Raw genomic sequence first — 18,062 nt, forward strand, 5'->3', positions numbered from 1 at the left:
ACAATTCTCCTGAGCATGTCATTAACATTGCAGGGCCTTCTTCTTATACCATTCTTACTAACACCTATCATGTTACCATGGCAACTGTTGTCAAATTGAAAATGATAAATAACATCCGAACCACTGGCCCAATTGACATGCAACTTGGCATGTTAAGATTTTTGGGTCATTTCTTGACCAAGTGTACAGTATATTACCCAACGATCTTGAGCTGCTCATATACGGGAGAAAATAGGTTAAAAAACAAGTTATCACATTGCAATAGATTATTAATGATGTCTTACCTTAATATTTTCACTCGGAAAACTAATTTGCCGAGGTTGATAACCAAATTTGCGTTGGAATCGGTGAATATTTGTTTCCTTTGAAAGATTGGTCATACACTTGTACAATAACAAGATAATTTGAATGTCCTGTGCATGCGCTGAACGCTCAAAACATTCAAACTAAGCAAAACAAAATCAAACGGTTCGCCAAAAATGGCGTAAACAGTACCAGCGCGATGGTGACATCATGCTTGTTTTCGCGTGTATCTACTGATGATACTCGCTACATCTACCACTTTTTCTGGGAGGTTGTTCATATTGACAGTACAAAAAGAAATTCGCCCACATATTCGACCTAGACCAGTATTCGAACAACTTTTAGAAGGCTCCCTGTTGCAAGTATTTTGGAAGGTAAATAGCCCACATCAGTCAAGGGACAAGGATTAGGTTTCTCTTCCATGCTATGAATCCTGTTTCAAGGTCTTGCAGCTTTGTCCAGCTTATCTGCTTTGCAAGAAGAGGATCTTAAAATGTGATTCGAAAACAAGTCGAAGGAAAACTAACTGATATCTCATGACCTCCATCTGGCCCTGGGTAATCCCAAGAACGAGAACGTGACTGAGACGGACAGTCACAATGTATTTGGTCACTATTTTTCCCACTAACAATGGCTTCATTTTTCTAACTAAAAACTATAAGTTGCCAGGTAATGCTAGGTGGTGGTAGGGACGTGAGATGATCTCTGTAAGCCTTAAGTCGCAACCCACATGACAGGCAATATAGGCCCAGTGGTTGCCCTGTGAAAGGATGGGGAGTAGCACAGCATGATAACCTACATGATTGTGGAGCCCTTTGTGGAATCTGCTCTACTCGGCCCACATGGGGAAAGGGCTAGAAAAGGTGCTCAGAACTTAGACTTCCAGAACCTAACTTGGTTAGGGAACTGCCTCCTAGTATGGTCACCCAATGCATGGTATGAATAACAGTAATAAAAACAACAGACCTCCCAAAATCCCACCCTATCAAGGGTAACACCAGAGCATGGCCAGACACTGTACCTACTGGACATTGTACCTATAGGTTATGTGCCTAATATTTTTCGCTATGTTGAAGATGGCTTTCTGTGTTTAAAGTTTAAAATTTTAACATATGGTAAAAATTATTTTTCTATCTACTATATACCAAGGGCTCCCCTCATTAAGGAGGTAGCCAAGCATACACCTACTCCCACTTGACTCCCACTCATCCCACTCTCATACACCATCCTTGTTTCCCCCTCTTCTTAGCTCCTCCTGGATGAAGGGTCAACCCTGTATCCTGCTGCCCAGGTCAGAAGCAATGCACCAAGACACAGCACATTCACAGCAAGCCGATTCACTAATCAGCAAACCCCCCCCCCCATCCCCTCTTGCAAAAAATAGAGAAGACTGGGAGAAATCCCTTTGGGCTGCATCAAACTACACACACACAGCCACTACACATTCCCTATCCCTTACCCCCTTCCTCCCTTGCTTGACAGATTTTGAAAAGAGAGGATAGGGAGAAAATCCTTTTGGGATGCATCAAAGTATCATTCATACACAGCCTTTCCAATTATTTTTAAAGTATACATAAAACAAGATTTATATAAAAAAAATTGAAGCAAAATTAATCTAGAATGCAAAAAAAGAAAAAACAGCTTTACTTGAAATTAAAAGATTTAACGTAAATAGATTTTTTTTTTAGATATGTATTAAATAAGATTGATTTAATTGCATTTGAAAAAAAAATCAGACGTTTATGAAATGGTTGTTTGCTGTAACAAAAAAAAAATTAAATAAACTAAGCAAACCTGAAAAACAAATTCTCTTACAAATGGTCATTCAGTGTTCATTTTAAACAGTTTCACTATATATTGACCTTTTGTCAAAGTGGCCTCATTTGTAGCATTGCAAATGTTTATTAGTCATAATGTGCAATAGCCATGGTGCACGTAGGCATAATGTCCAAAAGGTAAACTGTCTGTGGGCACATTGTCCCTTAGGTACATTGTCCTGTAGGTACATTGTCCCTTAGGTACATTGTCCTGTAGGTACATTGTATGTAAACTTTCCAGGAACCGCACCAGAGCAACTACCCACCTCTCCACAGAGGATGTCATTACCATTGGTATTGTCTACAGACCCAGGCACCACAGTCAGTTACTGCAATCCAGTTCCTACTAACTAAAAGATGTTGCATCACTAAACCTACGTAGCCTTGACAACCACCAACTTGACTCATACCAAGATGAACTCTGACTTGGACTACCCGTGATTCTTGGTTCTGAAGTCTTCCAACAACAAATCATTAACAAAGAAATACCCCATGAAAGTATACAATGAATTTGAAGACCAATGTAGAACTTGGTTGACCCAACATGTTACAAAGGAGATTATAAAGGAGGAGCATGCTGACAGGAGACCTTTTGGTCCATAACTAGGTTGGATGCAAAAAAATTGGTAACAATGATAAATAAATAAAAATTTTAATGATATGAGTAATAATGAATAAACATAAATAAGAATAGATTTAAAGAAAATATATTTAGTAGGATACCTAATAAAAGCCCTTCCAGAGTTTCATTATCTCCCCAGAATGGTAAGTGTTGTGTAAGTTGTAGCCCAGAATTCCTGGTTTGTTGCCCTGGTAATTTTATTCTAAATGTAAATATTTTTCCTTTATAGATTTACCAAATGCATTGGCATGAAGGAGCACAAGACTTTGAACATCTTCCAGGCAGAGATGGCATCAAACAGGAATTTGGCAAAGCAGCTATAAAAAGGGAAGCCAAATCCCCAAAGAAGTATTGGCATGAAGGAGCACAAGACTTTGAACATCTTCCAGGCAGAGATGGCATCAAACAGGAATTTGGCAAAGCAGCTATAAAAAGGGAAGCCAAATCCCCAAAGAAGTTCATCTTATATTATAGCATTTGTTTCTTTGAGATGTCTCCTGCCAGACAACTACTCTTCTGTGCTGCTGTCCTGTTTGATATCCTTGTTGTTATTGCATTTCTCTGGATTGTACCCTGTGATATCAGCCCTTGTGAAGGGAATGAATTTCTGAATGACCGGGATTGGGATAAGCTGTTGTCTGGCATAGGTATGTTCCAGTAAATACTATTATGTTGCTTTCAGCCTTTAGGTCTAAGAAGTTCTCCTAAGCTAAATAGATTCATGTTTCAGTAAATAGTATCATGTTGCTTTCAGCCTTTAGGTCTAAGAAGTTCTCCAAAGCTAAATAGAATCATGTTTCAGTAAATAGTATTATGTTGCTTTCAGCCTTTAGGCCTAAGAAGTTCTCCAAAGCTAAATAGAATCATCTGGCATCAGCCAGGTCAGAATAATTGAATTAATCATAGAGCTGGAATAAGTGAAATCAAAGGTCATGTATAGTAGCAGCAATATAACATTAATGCCCTGATGATTTATGCCATTGGTGAATTCACGTCAGGCATGTATGCACACTTGTAGGGCAACTAAGGTCGCTCGTGATTTCAGGTATTGTTGTAGAGTGTTAGGGATAGGGGATCTGATAGGCAAGCCCATTTGTCTTTACCTGTCTATCTGGTACTCTGCTGTTGACTATCTAAATGTATGTTCTCATTTGGTGGTAATTCAGCCTGCACACATAGTGATAAAAAAAAAAAATTGTGCTGACAATAAAGGTGCATAACTTTTCAAGAGATACATTGTTAATCTTGGGAAGGTGTATGGCTGTGAAGATGTAGTTGGGACAGTACTTTGGAGGGAACATGCAGGTGTGATGGTATACTTGGGGGAAGTTGCTGGTATTGAATAGTACATGCTGAAAGCAAAGTGGTCTGAGAAGAGGACTAGTATGGATGAGCACTTGATGCTGGTAGGCACTAGTCAAGACATTGTGATGCGGTCAAAGGTACCTCCTTGAGTGTGTAGCACCACCAGTGTATCAACTAGTAATGTGGTTATAGCGAATAAACTTAACAAGTCAGGTCCCATTACAATTTACTGTGTTAGAGAGGTCACCTAAGGCAGGGTGTCTGACATTACAATTCTCCCATGTATAATGAGGAAGGCTTGAAGTATTCTGCCTTTCAGGGGCAGAGTAAGTATTACAAAGTTGTAGCATCTCATAAATTATATATCAGCTCAACAAGCAGATGAGTTGGGTCAACATTATAAGAAGTGTGTAGCAGGTGATGTTGGTTGGTGGAATGTAAGTAAGGGGTCCATTTTTAATATGAACATATGAAATTTGGCCTTGGAGAGAGGGGCTGAGCCCCCACCTTGAGGATGTCCAACAAATGATATCAGAATAGATATAACAATTGGTTGATGACATTTGATATAAGCATTGAGTGTAGCAGGCTTTGCAGGTGAATATTTTTCACAGGCACCCCAAGATAGAATGTAGAGTTGTGAATAACTATTGAACATAAAATCTCCCCTTACAGTAGCCAACCTAGGTGGTGGGGCAGGGTGAAAGACAACCATGGAAGGGGATGTCTACAGGAATGGTGTGGAGTTTCTTGAAGTGACTAGTGACAGAGTCATGCCTCTCAGTGAGCGCAGTGACCGATGAATTGAACTTTTGGGCTTTAGTGAGTGCTTTATAGAATTGTTACTAGATAACTTGGATGACATGTTAAAGGATTACAAAGGCGGAGCATGCTGACAGGAGACCTATTGGTCCATATCTAGGTCGGATGCAAAAAAAAAAATCATAATAAATGAATAAAAACTATAATAATGTAAATAACAAATAAAACACATAAATAAATGCATAGGTATAGTTAAATAATAAACAAACAGGTAAATAGAAAATAATAAATTGACATATAACTAATAATAGACGAGAATCAAACAGACAAATGATAAAGAAAATAATAAAATAAATGATAATCATTACAGCATCTTGCTTAGCTGTTTATCTAAATGATTTAAAAGCTTCGAACTGAACTACATTGCACTGCCTCTGCAGGAAGTTTATTCCATTCATTAACTACACGGTTGGCAAAGTTGTTTCTACCCACCTCCAAATTGAATCTATTTCTGGACAGTTCGAGACCATTTTTTCTTATCTGATTCTCAGTGTGAAAATTTTGTCACTTTTGTTGTCAAATCCCTCTAGAATTTTAAAGACCTATATCAAGTCACCTCTGAGTCTGCTTTTTTAGGGAAAACATTCATGTTTTAGTTGATTTACGTGTGATTTATTTTTGATAGTTGGAATCAATTTTGTGGCTCGCCGTTGTACTTTTTCCAGTGTCCGTGTCTTCAATGAGATTTGGTGATCATACGGAAACAGCATATTCCAAATGTGGACAAACTAACGATTTTATATAGCTTGTTAATAAGTCATGGACTTCTGAAGTCAAAAGATCGCGCAATCAGTCCTAGAATCTTATTTGCTTTCTCAGAGGCTGAAATCCACTGCTTGGATGAATTGAGATCGTTGCTGATAGTTACGCCGAGATCTTTTTCACTATTCACTTTTGTTAATGAATTTCCAAATAACTTGTAATCGTACTTGCTGTTATTTTTACCTATGTGCATTACCTTGCATTTACTTGTGTTAAATTTCATTAGCCACTTTTCAGACCATTGCTGTAATTTATCTAAATCTTCTTGAATATCTAATTGGTTTAAGTGATCATTTGCCATTCCGCACAGTTTTGTATCATCAGCAAATTTAGTAACAGTAGATTTTAGTCCATAGTCTATATCATTTATATATACTATGAATAGAAGTGGCCCAAGAACGGAACCCTGAGGAATTTCACTCATAACATTTTTCCATCTAGTTTTTCCATTTAAAACAACTCTGTTTTCAATCATTCAACCAATTACTAGTCCAACTTAATAGGCTACCACTTATTCCGTGTAAAGCTAATTTAGTAAGTAGTCTTTAGTGGGGGACGGTATCAAAAGCTTTTGCAAAGTCTAGATATATTAAATCTATATTGTTTCTTTTGTCATAATTTGAGATAACTGTGTTGTAGAATTCGAGTAAGTCACGTAAGAACGTTTCCGTCTGAAACCATGCTGGCTATCATTTATCAAACAGTTACTTTCTAAATGATGTTCGATAGCATCTCTGATGATAGTTTCCATTATTTTTCCTACGATTGAAGTCAAACTTATAGGCTTATAGTTATTTGCTTTCTTTTTGTCACCATTTTTGAATATGGGAGTAACGTTGGCTAGCTTCCATTCTCTTGGGACATCTCCGGATATGATGGATTTCTTGAAAATAATTTCTAATGGAACAACAATCTCATTTTTCATTTCCTTTAAGATTCTTGGATTCCAACCGTCAGGCCCTGGTTTTTTATTAACTTTGAGTTTGTCTATACACCTTTTAATTTTTTCTTTTGTTATATTTACCGTAGTGAGTAAGTTTACCCTAGACTTTTCACAGGTTTGGAGTTCACTTTGAGGTGTTTCGTTTACGAATACCGAGCTAAAATAATTGTTTGAAATATTACACATTCCTTCATTTGAATATTCAAGTTGACCGTCAGCAGATAATAGTGGACCAATGGGATTCCTAACAACCTTTTTATCTCTAATGTAACTATAGAATTCTTTGGGACCCTCTTTGGGTTTATCAGCGATATTTATTTTGTATTGTCATTTTCGTTTTTTTATTGTCTTTTTTAAATCTCTGTATTGATACATAACTTTCATAGTTGTTAGATGCACCCGAGCACTTATATTTCTTACAAGCCTGTCTCTTTTTAGCAATACTTTTTTCAGTTTCTTTGTTGAGCCATTTTGGGTGAGCCTGATTTGGGGGACGTCTGTCCTTAAAAGGAATGTAAGTATGAATCATCTTAGTGAGCATAATGTGAAATATTTCCCACATCTGATCTACAGGTCTTTTGCTTAATTTTGCCTCCCAATCTGTAAGCTGAAGCTCCTGACGTAGTCCTATGAACTGAGCTTTACTGAAATCGGGTATTTTAGAAACACGAGTATCCACTAATAATGAAAATTAAACCATTTTAAAGGTGACACATTTTAAAAATGTTACATGTCTGGGAGAAGGTGGTCTGTAAGTATTGACAACATGGAGATCAGGCTGCCGTGCCACTGTAGTTGTCATTATGGTTGGTTCATCGGTTCAACGGGTAAAGGAACATCGGCATTTCTGTGCGTGGATTGCAATGAGAGAGGATGTGGATGCGAAACAGGTGAAGTCAGACATATTCCTCATGAGAAGGCTGAAGAAAGAACATAAGTGGCTTTATCCAAACCTTGGGCCTATCCAAAAACCCTTTGGGCCTATCCAAGAGCCCTCATGAGACGGGTCTATCCAAAAGCCCTCATCATCAGGATCTATCCAAAAGCCTTCATCATCTGGACATTATTACCCGAATCAATACAAATTCATACCATATTCTGATCATGATTACGTATTCCATTTCTATTTCGACAAGCAGGTTGTATTGGCAGGAGGTTATGGTGATAAAGCGTCAAAAGAGAAATTTATTGCAGAGCGATATGAAGATATTGAACAATTTCGAAAGCATTACTGGGCTGCGCTTAGAAAATATACAAATTATGAAAATATCACACTTAGCACCCATTTACGATTTCAGGAGTTTTTAGTGCACATCGGCAAGATATAGCAAATAGAGACAAAAAACATAGATTAAGGGATAGAAAAGAATCCTCACTCAACAGATCAGGATGCTGCCGTGAGCACATCAACGCAGGCCGCAACAGACTGCATGGATGCCGCTGTGACCAAGCAGACCATTGTGACTGAGGTAGCTGGAGTTGAACCTGAAAGTCTCGTTGAGCTCTCAGATATTTTGACTGAGTAATCGTGACAGGGAGTTGGCAAACCAAAGGAGAAAGAAAATCGAGGAGCGGAAACAAGTTAGGTTGGCTAAATTAGCTGAGAGGGAAGAAAAGAAGTGTCTCAGGATAGAAACTCAAGAGAGAAAGAAAAGGGAGAAAGAGGAAAAGGACCGTATTCGTGAGGAGAAACGAGAGGCCAAAATCAATGGGATAAGATACATCAATGAAAATGCACGGAAAACTAGGGTCAGAAAAAGTACCTAGGAATGTCTTTCTCCATTAGTGGATACGTTGGGTGGCTTGACCACGAGGATAAAATTGAACAACATCACATTGGAAATCTAGGAGATATAATTTGTCCTCTGTGTGGAGCAAAACGTTGGCAAGGTGAAATGTCTACACTGTTGTTCTAAAGGGCAATCAGTCCACCCTTCCTTGACTCCTCTCTCTCCTTTGCTTGAAGAGCTGTATAAAGGTGAAACTCAGCTTTCGAGACATTTCCTGAACAACATATATAACTTCAGTAACATGTTTTGCTTCACATCATTTGCCATTTCTGGAAGCCTTGAAAATGCATCTGAATCCGTAATGACACACAAAATTAAGGAACATATTTATCACCGATTAGGAGTACTGAAACCACGCTATATGCGAGAACATATGGAGCTGGACCGATACCTCAAATGTGATGGGAAGGATGTGTATGTACACAGAAAAGGGACCAACGGGATATGATAAGCCTTTGCCCAAATACCTCGATTTGTATTTCTATTGTAATTCTGAAAAGCAGATTCAAATTAGGGCCAACCAGTTAACTATACACAAACCATTATCAGCTTCAACAAAGAAGAGATGTAGTAATGAAGAAAAGTTACATTCAAAGAATTTCGAGATTGTTTCTATCCTGCAAGGATATCTTACTGCTAACAATGAGGTGTTGTTGTTGTTGTCGTTTCCTAGACTGTCTGTCCGAGCAGTCCTGTCTCCCCAAGGAATGCCACAGCCAAAACTGGGTTTTCCCACAAATCCTTTATAGAGTGTATGTTGTGTTGTTTGCGTGCATGATTGTGTATAATGCAGTCTTCCATTATGTGTTGTATGGTGTGGGGTGAAGTGTTACATCCTGGGCAGCTGTTCACAACACGGTCATCCAGCCTCTTCTGGTAGCTTAGAAGTGCTGGGTGGTGGCCGTACCGCAGTCTGGCCAATGGACTCTTTCCTTTCGTGGGAGAGAGGATTCAGAAAGGTGGATATCAGGGGGTCTGGCATGCAGCAGTGTGTTGTCTTTCAGTGTGTTAATGGAGCGGTGAGTGATATGATTATGAATATGTTTCCGGAGGCTGGTATTTGGTGGTTGTGGAGGAAGAGAAGAGAGTATTTGTGCGTAATAAAGGTCTTTGGGTGTTGTTTTAATGTTTCTTGGTGTGTGTGGGTGTTCTGCTATGTAGTGTAGCGGGTGTGATGTGTTTGTGGTGGCTGCGGCAAGTGTTTGTGTGCCTCTCATGTCGAGGTGGTCCTTGACTTTGAGGACTTTTGTTTCATGGTGTAAATGGTCTGTAGGTGTTGTATTTGTGCAGCCTGTAATTGTTTTTAGAGCTTTGTTTTGTATGATTTGAAGAGTGTTGTGTGTCTCACTGAGATTAGGAGCCCATGCAGGACTCGCATAATTCATCACTGAGCGTATGCATTGTTTGTATATTGTTGTATTAGTTTCTTTGTTTTGTCCAAATGTTGTTCCAGTGATTGACTTAAGTGCGATAAGTTTAGGTGTGCATTTGTTTTTTATGTTTGTGTTGTTTGAAAGACATCGATGTATCGTTACACCAAGAATTTTTGGTGTGTTTGTGTGTGGTATTAGAGTGTTGTTGATGTAGAGATGAGGTATGTATTTGTGTTCTTTTGTCCAGTTGGTGAAAAGTGTTGCTGTAGATTTGGTTGGAGCTATTTTGAGTCTGTTTGTGATGAACCATGTGTTGAGTGTATCAAGGTATGGCTGGATTATTTCTGCAGCTTTGTCTGTGTTACGATGTGTGCATGTGATTGTTATGTCGTCTGCATAGGAAGAGATTTGTATTTCTGAGGTGTCTGGTGTGGGTAAGTCATGCATGTATAGATTAAAGAGCTTGGGTGATAGAACAGAGCCCTGTGGTACTCCATTCTTAATGTTTCTGATGTGAGATGATTGGCCATTATATGACACATAAGCATTCCTACCTGCCAGATAATTGGCCAGCCATCTTTTGGTGTTATTGTGCATGTCTGTTATATATTTTGTTTGTTAGGTTGTGGCAGGGGATAGCATCAAAAGCTTTACTAATGTCTAATGTTATAAGAAGTGTTCTGTGGTGGGGCCTATCTGAAATGATGCCATCTAAAATTCTTTGTGTGAGGTTTATCAGAAGAGTGTTTGTGGAGTGTAGTGGCCTAAAACCGTGTTGTGAGTCAGCAAGGGAAATATGAGGTGTGACAAGTTTAAGTATTAGGTGTTCAATGACTTTAGAGGGGGTGCAGAGAAGTGTGATTGGGCGGTGCGATGTTGGGATTGTTGGGTCTTTGTTCGGTTTTGGAATGGTGATTAATTTACCATGCTTCCAGATGTCGGGTATAGTGTTGTGTGAATAGCTGTAGTTTGCAATGTTTGTGAGTGCGTGTATACCTTGTGGTCCAATGTGTTTTAGGTGGATGTTACTTATGTTATCAGGGCCACAGGCAGATGAGTGCTTGAGATTATGTATTATGTGTTTTGTCTAACTGTCTATGAAGGGTGTATAGTTTGAGTCTGTGGGAAAGTCTTTCTTACGTCGAATAGTGCGTCGGTCGTCAGGGTGAGAAGTGAGATGGCTAGTCTGTGCAAAATGCTTTATGAGTGTGTTTGCTTGTTGTCTGTTTGAGGGTAGATTGTCTGTTGTTGTGATTATTGCTGCGTGAGAGCGTGTTGTGTTACTGTTGGATAGTGTAATGCTGTTGAGTGTTTTGTACAATTTGCTGGTGTTTGTTTTGTGATCAGGTGTATTGGTAAAGTGTTGTCAATTTTGTGTTTTTTGTTTGTGTATTTTATTGGCACTCGCAGTGTTTAGTGTTTGTATTTTGTCTGCTATGTTTTGAGGGATAGGTGTGGGGGTATTGTGTTCAAGTGTGTCTCGTTGTCTGATGAGGCCTTGGATTTCTGGTGTGAAGTTGGGGTTGTGTGATTTTCTGTTGCCTCTAGGGATGTATCTCTTGTCTGCGTTTTGTATGATTAAAAGTGTGCATAGCATTGTTTATGTTTGTGATTGGTGTACTGTTAAGTGTTTCAAAATGTTGTTGTGTCTCTTCAGTAAAAGCTTCCCAGTTAGCTCTCTTGTAATTGGTGTATGTGTGTCTGTGGCCAACTGGGGTGCATCTTGTTTTGTTGGTGATGATGATTGGAAGGTGGTCAGAACCAAGGGTTCCAACCACTCTCCATGATGTTGTTGGGGTTAGGCAGGGGGAGCAGAAGGTGATATCAGGAGAGGAGGGAGTGTATAGGGCTTGGTGTGGGGTATGTGTATGATTATGTGTGTTGTTCATGATAGTCAATGAGTCAAACTGAGTCTGTATATCAAGCCCCCTGTCTGTGTCAGGGTTGTCGATATACCAGGCAAATGACTTGGCGTTGAAGTCACCACCCATGATCAGGTTGGGGATTGAGGCTAGTTGGCTAAATTGAGGTCTGAAGGTGTTTGGAACTTTAGGGGGGAATGTACATGTTAACTATTGTCAGTGTTGATGTGTTGCCTGTGCGGATTTGAATGGATTGGATTTCTGTAGTGTTATCTGTGGTAGGGAGGAGAATTTTGGTTGTGGCACTTGTGTCCACAAAACAGATGGAGTGGTGAATCAGGGTGATGAGTTCACCGCCATTGCCGTCGGTCCGGACTTGTCTGATGGTGGTGTAATTATGGAATGATGGTGTTTTGTGTGTGTGTCTTAGTTTTGTTTCTTGTATAATTGCAATGTGTATGTTGTGTTGTTTAAGAAAGTGTTCGAGTTCATGTTTTTTCGTGTTAATACCATCAATGTTGTGTTGTAATATGTTGATGTTGTGTGTTCTGTATGTGTTGTATGTTGCCGTTTGGGGTTGAGGTTGGGGTGTTAATGGGGAAGGTATTTGATCTGGGTTAGAGGGGGGGAAAGGAGAGATTGGGGACAAAGGAAGGGGAGTACTGATTGGGGATAAAGGCAAAGGGAAATTGGGAGTGGGTAAGGGTGCTGGCTGTGGTTGGGGAGGTGGGAGTGGGGTTACTGGAGGGCAGGTAGAACATGTCCAAGTGTTTGTGTATTGGTTTGTGTCAGCAAGTGTTGTACAAGTGAGGTGGGCCCAGTTTTTGCACATATTGCACTGAACTGAGCCCTTTGTCTGTCTGCTTGAGGTAATGGGTTTAGAGCATGTTCATGTGTATTTTGTGGTGGGCCCAGGATTGCTCTCTACATCTCTGGCCAAAAGTAGAAGAAGAGGGGTGATCGCTGGAAAATCACCCCTTGGTGCAGAAAAAAACGTAACATTGCATGTTGAGAAAAAGGATTGTGGTACTCCCCAAGGCAGTCGTAGCTCCTCTTGGGGATCGGTGCCACCTGCGTAGAGCTGGTGGCCAGGGTTGGTTGCCGCCGTTTGGCCCCCAACTCTTGGGGTTGGGGGGTGGTCCCACGACGTAGACGCTGTGGCTCCAGGACCTAAGTATGTTGTTTTCTCATTAGATATACACATGTTTATAGGTGAATACACATGAGTTGGAAAGTGAGAACATTTGTGATCACTTGCCTCTAGCTACTTGCTCCTACTGCAACCACCTTTCCCTCCCTATACTCCTCCACTTTTAGCAACTCCCAAAAATACTCTGCCCATCTTCCTCATACCACTGCCTCTTCCATTATCATCTCTCCAGCTGCACTTTTTACCTTTTCTTTACTTGATTCACCTCCCCTTCCTCTGTTAATTTCCTTCCAAAACATCATTTTATTAATTTCAAATTTTTCTGTCATACTCTTCCCCCATTTTACATCTGTTCTTTTTTGCCTCTCCTTTATCATATGTTTTACTTCTCTTCTTTTTTCTTTGTACCTCTCATATGTTTCTCTTGTCCTACTTTGCAACCAGTATGTGAATATATATGTATATATATAGATATATATTTATGTGAATTTTTTATTCCATACAAGGCACTTTAGACCAAAGTGAAGATGGTTGTTGAATTAATTTACAGGTATTGATGGTATGTATTTAGTTCATCGCAGGTCTGAAGGAAGAAATGTTCTATTGAAGTACTACACATCCTTTGATAAGGCCAATTCAACAAATGAAACTGAACAAAAGATACAAGGTATGTTTTAAATGTCTGTTGTGCAGATACGTAAGTTACAGTTGTCATGTGTTTTCCTGCTTTAATGTGTACAGTGTACACATTGGTACCTTGGCTTATGAACTTGATTCGTTCATGAAGGTGGCTTGCATGGTGAAAAATCCCTATCTGGTAATTAATTTCCTCATAAGAAATAAAAGAAATATGAATAATTGGTTCTAGCCTTGACAAAAGCCCTCATTTTTTTGCTATGTAATAAAGGTTTCTTATTTGTGTAGTCTTTAGTCTTCCCACTTGAATTGTAAGAGGTGACAAAAACGGGACGGGGATTAGGACTAGGCATCCTTCTCCCCGTAGCCCCACAGGGGATGTTCTTTAAAAAAAAAAAAAAAAAAAAAAAAAAATAATAATAATAATAATAATAATAATAATAATAATAAAGATATATATCAAATGGGACCATAATAATTAAGCATAGAATATTATTATAAGGAAGAGGAAGAAAAATGAAATCCACTTTATCTTGGTGGGTCTTCTTGGTGTGCAGGGGATGGGTTACACTGTGTCATACAACACTCGCCAACTGCCATTTGTGTGGACATTTGGGCATGGAATATAAACCCACTTTGAGAATTGGCCCAGGACATAAAACACCAGTTCCCTAGGTGGGTTTGTGCCCTGGACCCAAATGGCGGTTGGTGAGTGTTGCGTTAAGAGACCTAGGTGTGCCTCTTCTCTTCTAGAACTTGTCGAACCACCCACAACTAGCCTTGAATGGTTCGTGTACAGGATCCACACTAGGCTTTTCTTTCTTTAACAACTTGGAATGTAAATGCCTTGCTTTTTACATGTGATAGCCTCTGACACACAATCATTCATTAATTGTTTCTCATTTATCCGCACAAGCAACAGCTTCTCTACCTGTTCCTCACTTCAGGCTGTTGTTTCCTTAAGACTTTCATCCCTATTGCCACATCAACAGCCATAAACACATCATCACAATTGCCCCAATTGTTGACTTGTTCTTTCTATACAGTGCTAACGCCATTAGCGTGCTTCAAGCAAATCTCCTTCATTAACTCAATCTTAATTGCCTTCTTTTTGCCACTACCACTCATTTTCATTGCCTTCTTAGGCCCCATACTGAACTAGTAAGATAGTATCACTGGCAAAGTAATATGTACATACATACACTAAAGGCTTTTTTCCCCCTTACACAGGAGGTAGCCAATAGACAGAGGCATAGAAACCACTCCCACCCATTAGATCCCGTACATACTCCACTCCCCTCTTCCCTCCCTCTTATCATAGCACCTCCAAGATGACGAGTCATCCCTGCATCTTGTCCACTGCCCTGGGTCAGAAGCAGTGTCGCAAGACACAGCACATCCACAGCAAGGCTGCTTCATTAACCACTTCCATACGGTGACGCCTACGTAGGCGGCATGAGGAGTAAGTGGGTACTCGATGATGCCGACGTTGGCATCTTGATTATATTTATTGTAGTCGTACCTACATAACCTCCATTCTCTCTAAACTGGCTTCATCATATTTTCTATGGTTATCATAATACACGGGTAAAAGAGAACGAACGATTGAGCACTGACTTTATTTTTTATAATGCGATTATTATGACGCAACATCGCACGTCGGGCAGCTAATGCTGCCAGATGTGCGATGTGCCCCGGAGTGAAGAGGTTAATTTGGCAACCCCCCTCTCCGTCCCCTCATGTAGAAAAGAAGACTGGGAGAAATCCCTTTGGGCTTTGTCAATAATAATAATAATACATACATACATATACCAAGGCTTTTTCCCCTTTACAAGGGAGGTAGCCAAAAAGGAAAAGGCATAAAATCATTCCCACCCATTCCATCCCTGAATACACTCCACACCCCTCCACCCTCCCTCTTATCTTAGCACCTCCTGGATGACGGGTCATCCCTGCACCTTGTCCACTGCCCTGGGTCAGAAGCAGTGTCGCAAGACACAGCACATCCACAGCAAGACTGCTTCATATATTTGGCAACCCCCTCTCTCCGTACCCCCATGCATAAAAGGAGAAGACGGGAAGAAATCCCTTCGTGCTGCGTCAAATTTTGCTCACACGTATTACCTCACCCCTCATCCCCCTGCCCATTCCACCTCATGCATTACAACATCATCCATATACAACCATTCTCCATTCACCCGTCTTCTGTCCTCTCTCGTCCTTCCTCAATAGACATTCCCCTCTTCCCCAAAGCCCCCTTCACCCCATCCATCCACCTCATCCTAGGATGTCCCCTCATGTTCACTCCTTCCACATCTGCCTTCCATACCTCTTTTACTAGTCTTTCTTCACTCATTCTTTCCATGTGTCCAAACCATCTTAATACTCTTTCATCAACCCTATCTCCCAACTCCCTTTCCACCCCTGTTCTCCTCCTCACCTCTTCATTTCTCACTCTATCCAGCCTAGTAACACCCATCATACTTCTCAGACACCTCATCTCAAACACATTCAAACTCCTCTCCTCCTCTCTTATGTTCCATGTTTCTGCCCCATACAGTGGTGTTGGCACAATCACTCCTTCATACAGTCTCCTCTTAGCAACCATTTCCAAATGTCTATTCCTCATTACATTTTTTAATCCACCAAGGCATTTACTTGCTTCTCTCAATCTACATTCTACCTCCACCTCCACCCCACCTTTTCCTGCCACATTTGCACCCAAGTATCTAAAACTATCCACTTCCTCCAGTTGCTCTCCCTTAATGCTCACTTCCAGTCTGCTGCCACTTTCACTCCTTGAACATCTCATCACCTTACATTTACCCACATTTATCTTCAGCTTTCTTCTATCACACACTCTCCCAAACTGTGTCACCAACTTCCTCAGTCCCTCCTCCGATTCTGCCACAAGTGCAATGTCATCCGCAAACAACAGCTGGCTCACCTCCCATTTTTCTCCATTTTCTTTATCCATCTCCAATCCCTGACCCACCATGCTTGTATTTACCTTTCGCACTACCCCATCCATGTACAAGTTGAACAGCCAGGGCGACATAACCTATCCCTGACGAAGTCCCACCTGTACCTCGAACCACTCAACTCTCTCCATTTCTAATCCTGACACAAGCTCTACTACTCTCATAACAACTCTTGACAGCTCCTAGAAGTTTTCCTCCTATCCCATATATCTGCAAAACCTCCCACAGTGCCTTTCTGTCTACCCTGTCGTAAGCCTTTTCCAGATCTATAGAAGCCCAAAAAACATCCTTTCCCTTAACTATAGCTTTCTCACGTATCTGTCTTACCACAAAAATCTAATCTACACAACCTCTACCTGTCCTAAATCCACACTGTTCCTCACCAATTACTCCCTCTGTTCCTCTCCTAATCCTCTCAATCAAGATCCTCCCATAAGCCTTCCCAACTACACTTAACAAGCTAATCCCTCTGAAACTACTACATTCACACTTGTCCCCTTTTCCCTTGTAGAGTGGAACTACACAAGCACTCCTCCAGTCCTCTGGCACTCTACCCTCTCTCCAGTAAACATTAAATATCCTCACCAGCCAGTCCACCATCACTGTACCTCCTTTTTTTAGACATTCTGCATGGCATCCATCCAGATGCCTTACCTGGTATAATCATCTTAAGAACTGTCTTTACTTCATCCTTCCTTGATTCTCCTCCATTTTCCTCACTCATAACGGTCATTTTCTTAGCATTTCCCACTGCAACTATCTTTCCCTCCCTATCCTCCTTCACATTTAGCAACTCCCTAAAATATTCTGCCCATCTTCCCCTTACTGCCTTCTCTTCCATTATCATCTCTCCATCTACACTTTTTACCTTTTCTTCTCTACTTGATTCGCCTCCTCTTCCTCCTAATTTCTTTCCAAAACATCTTTTTATTACTTTCAAAATTTTCTGTCATACTCTTACCCCATTTCACATCTGCTCTCCTCTTTGCCTCCTTTACTTTGTGCTTTACTTCTCTTTTCTTTGTACCTCTCATATGACTCCCTCATCCTATTTTGTAACCAATCTGTGAAAGCTTGCTTCTTCTCTTCTACAACCTTCTTTGTTTCCTCATCCCACCATTCACTACCCTTCCTTCTATTTCCTCCTGTCCTTGTTCCACACACCATCTTTGCACACTTTGTGACTACCTCCTTGAACCATCCCCATTCCCCCTCCACTCCTAGCTCTACTTTATCCTTCACTCCCTCCCACTCCTCCCTCAGCTTCCTCTTGTACTCCTTTTCCTTTTCATTTAAAGAGTTCACTCTAAGCACCTCCATACCTTTTGTCTTTTTCCTCTTTCTCCATCTATCCTCCAGTCTCAACTTACCTTCCACCAAAAAATGATCTTATATTCCTCCCCCCTCCCCCCTTAGAACATGTACATCCTTAACTCTTCCTAGTATACTCCTATCTACCACTACATAATCCATTAACGCTCTATCTACCACCCTTCCATCCACCACCCTGTCCCATGTGTACTTATGCTTGACTTTCTTCCAAAACACTGTATTTGCTATCATCAATAATAATAATAAAAAAAAAGAAAAAAAAAAAAGACTGCAAGATATCTCCATGTTTGTGTTGCCTGGTTCATGCAGTGTGTTACTGAGCAAGAAAGCAGGCAAGAGTAACACTGGGTCTGCACAAAATGGC

General features: G+C 40.4%; 1 protein-coding gene across 1 annotated transcript in view; it reads left to right on the forward strand.

Annotated features, from left to right (window-relative positions):
- LOC143036977 (uncharacterized) overlaps window positions 1–18,062 on the forward strand; it is a 69,809-nt gene that overhangs the window by 1,935 nt on the left and 49,812 nt on the right. Inside the window, exons 2-3 of the mRNA XM_076205063.1 lie at window positions 2,972–3,389; window positions 13,300–13,416. Coding sequence (XP_076061178.1) covers window positions 2,981–3,389; window positions 13,300–13,416 — 526 coding nt within the window. The 5' untranslated portion in view covers window positions 2,972–2,980. The remainder of the gene's footprint in view (window positions 1–2,971; window positions 3,390–13,299; window positions 13,417–18,062) is intronic.

The sequence above is a fragment of the Oratosquilla oratoria genome, chromosome 21 (assembly GCF_046742065.1).
Source record: "Oratosquilla oratoria isolate Oo_2021 chromosome 21, ASM4674206v1, whole genome shotgun sequence".
Lineage (NCBI taxonomy): Eukaryota > Metazoa > Arthropoda > Malacostraca > Stomatopoda > Squillidae > Oratosquilla > Oratosquilla oratoria.